Here is a 5,468-nt window from a genome sequence, read left to right on the forward strand (position 1 = left end):
TAGCTAAGAATTTGCGAGATAAGGAAATTGAAAATTGTTCCGCTATTGAACTTGACAACTTAATTGCTAGGATTATTGTTGTTATTGTTATTATTATATTATTATTATTACTACTGTTACATATTTAGGATCAAATTATTGAAAAACAGAATTGATAATCAGCTTGCCCAACTAATTATGTACTCCATATTTAGTTGGACAAAAATTATTGGCACAAAACAAAGGAGTAATATCCTGATTCATGCTCATTGGTTTGCCAACTGAGGAAAATATCAATACTCTATTGATTACTATTAAAAGAAAAAAAATATTCCAGAATTTATGTACAGAGAAATTATCAATGTTTTCTGAAATCATACTTTTCTAGTGTTTTGAGGCTGAGTACAGGATGGGAAACCAGACCAAAGAATTGAATATTTTACCCAAAGTTCCAAAAACTATAATATTAATGAACAAAATACGAAAAAAAGAAAGACAACAATATATTGACCTTTAACAGCCAATACATAGGTTTCTCATCTTTTCCCCCTTAACATAACAGATTATAAATGATATACAACTCTCAATATACATATGCCCTTTTTACAACAGCATCAACCTCAGCAAGCCGCAGGAAGTTTCAGCATCCACGGAAACAGAAACTCTATCCTCAACCCCCAACCATAATTTCACTAGACATGGCCTCGGTTTTGGTAGTATTTGTTAGCAGTCCATTATCCTGGGAAATTTCCACTGCGGAGACTTGGTTTGCTTCCTCAGCAACCTCAAAAGGAGATTGAGGCGAAGTTTGGGTTTCTTCCTTTGCGTTGCCACTTGATTTCTCACTTTCAGCTATTGCTTCCTTTTTCTTTGGTTTAGATTTCACAATATCTTCGCTTCTGGCATTAACAGATTCTCGAGGCTGAAGCTTTGATTGGGATTTCTTTGCAGATTTTTTAGCAGCATCAGCAGTTTTCTCACCATTTGCATGAACTCTCTTCACCGCATTGCTCACACGAGGACTTACACAAGGAGCACCGAGTTCAGAAGCAGTATTTGCTGCAACTGGGCTCTTATTTCTGCCAAGCTTTGGAGATTTTGCACGTGTTGTAGGTATCTGTGAAGTATAACATTATCAAAAACAAGAAAAAAGACAAACTAAATGGAATAAACCTATCCAACAATATAAGAGCAGGCAATTCAGTTGAGTAGGGGGTATGAGCCGGGGTTTGGATGTCTGTACAGCCCATACACATAGTGATCTAACTTCAGCTGTATTGACTTTGCTTACGCATACAAAACTATGTTACTTTACCTTGAGATAATTTTGTTAAACCTACTCGGCTACTCCATTAGTCTCCATATAAGTTATCACATATTGGTGTTGTATAATGCTTATTTGCTTAATAGGGTTCCAACTTGCAATCTAACTTGAGCACTAGTGTTGCCTTCATTCTGTCTCTATACAAAGGATATTGAAATTTGTGAATGTGAAATTTTTATAGTTTCAGACTTCAGGGTTAGCTGTAAGACAACATAATGTTGGCCATCACGCTTGGCAGGATTTGGAATTGAGATCACAAGGAGTTGGACGGTTCTTGTTAATTCTCATTGGGGTTAGGCTGTGATAAGAAAGTAACAAGAAGTGATAGAAAACAAAATGAATTACTAAGGGGATGGATCATGGATTAAGTGCTCTGATACCATGTGAAGTTTTAGGCAGTATCAGAGCTACGTATTCCATATGATAACGAGGTACACATATATATAGCTGATACAAGGAGAACATTAAGCAACAAACTAACAGCCTGAGTATATGGATGGATAAGAGCCATCCCTAAAGATCTAGCAGAGAATGTGTGGACTGAGGTATGAGACTCAGACAACAATATTTCCAACACATAATGGCCACATAGCCAAGGGTGTGGCAATCCTTAAGCTTAGAGCCCATAAAATTCATAGCAAGAACATTATGCATAAAGGGCAGCCTGGTAACAGAAAAAGAATCTCCTATGGAGCAGGGAATGACAGCTGTTCCTCCACCAAAGAGACGCCTAAACACATCTGCTAAACATCAATATAAAACATGAACTTCCAAAAGTACATCAGGCATTATAATTGAGGGGTAAATCGCAGCTAAATTCTCACGTGAAGTTTTCAAGAACTACATTTTTACACAATATTGGTGAATCACATATAGACTAAACTAAACCAGGCCTTAACATATAAGAGATTGTAATGGACAGCTCAAAGTATTAGGCTTCTGAAGTCTTAACATGAAATCCAAGTTCCTAATTGGCCAAGCCAACCAATACGAGCCCAGAAAATAAAAGAGGGTGGCGTTAAAGTGAAATTTCATTGATGCTAAACTAGCATCAATACAGAAAGTTCAAGGATACAATTCTTATATAACATTCAGATTAGAACATTGGAGCATTTAATTGCGTAAAACTGAAGAAAAAAAAAAATCAGTCATGGAATCACATGGCTAAGCTACCTTTTTTATTTCAACTTTTGGAGGAGGTTCTTTATAGAAATTTGGCATTGGCGTAGCTTTGAAATTCAAACTCTTTCTCAGCCGCCTGATCTCTGCCTCCTGGCTCTCCTGTACACATTAGAGAACATATATTTATAGATGAAATAAGGATCAGATTCACTATAAATATATGATAGGTCAAAATCTAGACAGCCATAACCATAAATAGATGTATTTGTACAGAAAGCTGAGATTCAGTACCTTAGACTTGGCCTGCAAGTTATTTTTCTCTTCCTCTTTGGCATTTATTTTCTCTTCAATTTTCATATTGAACTGATGGAGTTAACAGACACCAATTGTTATTACAGTTCATAATAAAAGCTCAACAAAGTTATTTTGCCAGCTAAATATCAGATAATACACTACATTCCTGAATAATACCTCTCTTCGTTTTTCAGCACGTTCATCCAATCTGAATGCAAATCCAGAAGTACAACTCTTCTTTGATGAAGTATCATCTTGGTTTCTACATAGGATAACCCATCAACGAGATCAGATCAAAATACTGGTATGATAAACATCAGAATAACACAAAGTAGCAGGTTAAGAACATTACTGATTTGAATCCTTGGAATCATCACTATCCTCGACCACAGGAAAAACTTCTTTGACAGGTATAGGACTTTGATCAACTACTCTGAAAGTCATTTAGAAGATAATTAGCATCCAAAGTTGCTTATGTGCTTAAAAGTAGCAATCAAAGCAACATGTCAGTATACATAATTCAACATGAAAAGTTACATGGTGCCCAAACATACAGGGATGATTCGGAGGCGTGATCATTAGCATTTGCAGCCTTTGAACCAGATTTCGCTGACTGATACAAAATCAAAAGACAAAGAAGAAGCGCCATTATGAATGGTGTTAAAGATCAACATATACAATCACAAAACTCAACACTAAAAGAGTGAATTTTACCACAGAGCGCTTAATGCTTGGGGCAGATGCACTTGATGTTTGCTTAACAGATATCCCATTCTTTTTAGGATTTGTTTCCTTTGAAGTAAAATCACTCGGCGTTTGGCCATTTGTATGATCCATTACAGAACCCGAAGTCAATGATGCCTCAGAAGAAGAGGTATAGGCCTTTTTAACATTAGCTATTGATTGCTTGGAGTTGGATTTCACAGGAGTAACATCAAGGCTTTTCTTCAGCGAATTGCCAAGACTGCCTTTCGATGGGAACGACAGACTTTGACTTAAGCTCGGTTTCTGTTTACGAATGGAGGACACTCCAGTCTTCCCATTAGCTTTCTCAGTCACCTTCTTGGTAGCAGCAGATTCCTGCATCCACATCAGCAAACTTTAATTCACTCAACTCAAACAATTGAAAATCCAAAAAAGCAAGATTCAAACCCTCTTCCCTCCAAAAATAATCAAAAGTGGTATGATTACACTATACCTTAGATACTTTTGAGATCTCAATCCCACCAGTTTTGGATCCTTTTGGACCACCAGATTTAATCTTAGAACCCTTTAAAGCATCAGACTTTACCACATTCTTCGAAACCATATTCGATTCCGAAATCTTCCCATCATTAAAAACATTCTGATTCAACCCCAATCCTTCAACAATGGGTTTCTCATCAATTCCAATTTCATTGACCCCATCATTCTTACATTCCTCAACAATTACCTCAGTTTGAGACTCCATTAAAACAACTCCAAAAGCTTACAAAATACCTATACAATATCAACCACAAACAAAAATCAACCCATAAATCACAATATTGGGCACTAGCTAATTTCACACCCAGAATTCAATTACAACATTATAATTGATTGCAACAAGACATGAGATAAACGATGTTGTCAAAAGTGTGAAATGGTACCACATTAGCTATACCCATCAAAAAAAGAAAGAGAGAATTGCCAAAAAATTATGCAAAATAAAACAAAGCAAGTAGGGACAATTGGACCACAATGAAAAATGCCCCACATAAGAAAAAATTCACTCCAACAATGTTTTATATCAATCATTCAGGTTATGAACACCAAGTGTTTGTTAAAATGTCTAAGAGAAAATTTTCAATTTTTTCCCAGAATTTGGTCAAAATTTACATACAGATCTGCAAGAATTCTGCAAAAAACACAAACCCAAAACCATAATAGATTGAAATTAATGAAATAATAATTAAAGGGTATTCTACTACCTAGGAAAACAGGATAATGGGGGTGGAAAACGGTTGAAAGAATTGATGAAAATGGGGTTTAAAGAATTAAAAACTGGAAAATCAGGTGATCTTTAAGTCTGTCTCTCTCTTCTAAGAAAATAAGAGGAGAGAGAAAGAGGAAAGACGGGGTTTGCAATGGTAAGTAACAGTAGTAGTAGTGGACAGTAGTCGTAGTACAACAGGACACAGATTGATTCATTATTAACAGTTGCTTAGCACGTAAATTACTCAATTTTGCTACTGCTTCAACTACTTTTATGCGTTATTCTTACTATCACACTGGTTTTTGCTATTTGACATTTTGACCGCCCTTTTTTTGGTATAAAGGATTAATCTTTTAAGTTACTAGTCTTAGTTTACAATCCCGATATGATTATAGGTACACATTAGTCTTGCTTATCGTCTCATCGTATTTTGGCTCAATTTATGGTAAGATAAGTTTTATAACCCAAATTCAGATAAGTAATTTAGTTCAGATGAATATACATTGGGTGAGTAGAATGTAATGAATATACATTAGGTGAGTAGAATGTAGTAATGCACCTTTAAATTAATTAGGGCGGCTAACGCGCGTGTCATATCTAGCCTTGTCTAGCCATGTCCGATGAGCTATTTTGGTTTGATCTTATGTTACAAACTTATTTATTGGCAACATTAATGAAGGAAAATATGTAAACATACTTTTAGAAGCTATAAATTTCCGCACACTATTCTTGTGAGTTTAAAAAAAATATAATTAACATTATGTTATGAAATATATTTGTGGATGTCCATTATGC

General features: G+C 35.5%; 1 protein-coding gene across 2 annotated transcripts; it reads right to left on the bottom strand.

Annotated features, from left to right (window-relative positions):
- Window positions 1-293: 293 nt before the first annotated feature.
- Window positions 294-4,873, bottom strand: LOC110733808 (protein WVD2-like 4). Of its 2 annotated transcripts, XM_021913873.1 has the most exons (9): window positions 4,669-4,873; window positions 3,918-4,198; window positions 3,434-3,799; window positions 3,274-3,332; window positions 3,072-3,152; window positions 2,897-2,981; window positions 2,717-2,788; window positions 2,477-2,584; window positions 294-1,096 (listed from the first exon to the last, which is right to left on the bottom strand). In XM_021913873.1, the coding sequence occupies exons 2-9, from the start codon at window positions 4,167-4,169 to the stop codon at window positions 650-652; spliced, it is 1,470 nt and encodes a 489-aa protein (XP_021769565.1). In that variant the 5' UTR covers window positions 4,170-4,198; window positions 4,669-4,873; the 3' UTR covers window positions 294-649. The 2 variants fall into 2 exon arrangements, with proteins under 2 accessions (XP_021769565.1, XP_021769564.1); XM_021913872.1 differs by lacking the exon at window positions 4,669-4,873 and having other exon boundaries at window positions 3,918-4,597.
- Between the last annotated feature and the right edge of the window lie 595 nt (window positions 4,874-5,468).

The sequence above is a fragment of the Chenopodium quinoa genome, unplaced genomic scaffold (genome assembly GCF_001683475.1).
Source record: "Chenopodium quinoa cultivar QQ74 unplaced genomic scaffold, ASM168347v1, whole genome shotgun sequence".
Classification (NCBI taxonomy): Eukaryota; Viridiplantae; Streptophyta; class Magnoliopsida; order Caryophyllales; family Amaranthaceae; genus Chenopodium; species Chenopodium quinoa.

What these genes read in the sequence shown, in the direction of transcription:
- LOC110733808 (XM_021913873.1), bottom strand. Translation starts at nt 4,169, where the DNA reads ATGGAGTCTCAAACTGAGGTAATTGTTGAGGAATGTAAGAATGATGGG. An exon ending in CAAGCATTAAGCGCTCTGTG is followed by an intron (nt 3,333 to 3,433) that starts GTAAAATTCACT and finishes ATTTTGTATCAG; the next exon opens with TCAGCGAAATCTGGTTCAAA. An exon ending in GATTCCAAGGATTCAAATCA is followed by an intron (nt 2,982 to 3,071) that starts GTAATGTTCTTA and finishes TATCCTATGTAG; the next exon opens with AAACCAAGATGATACTTCAT.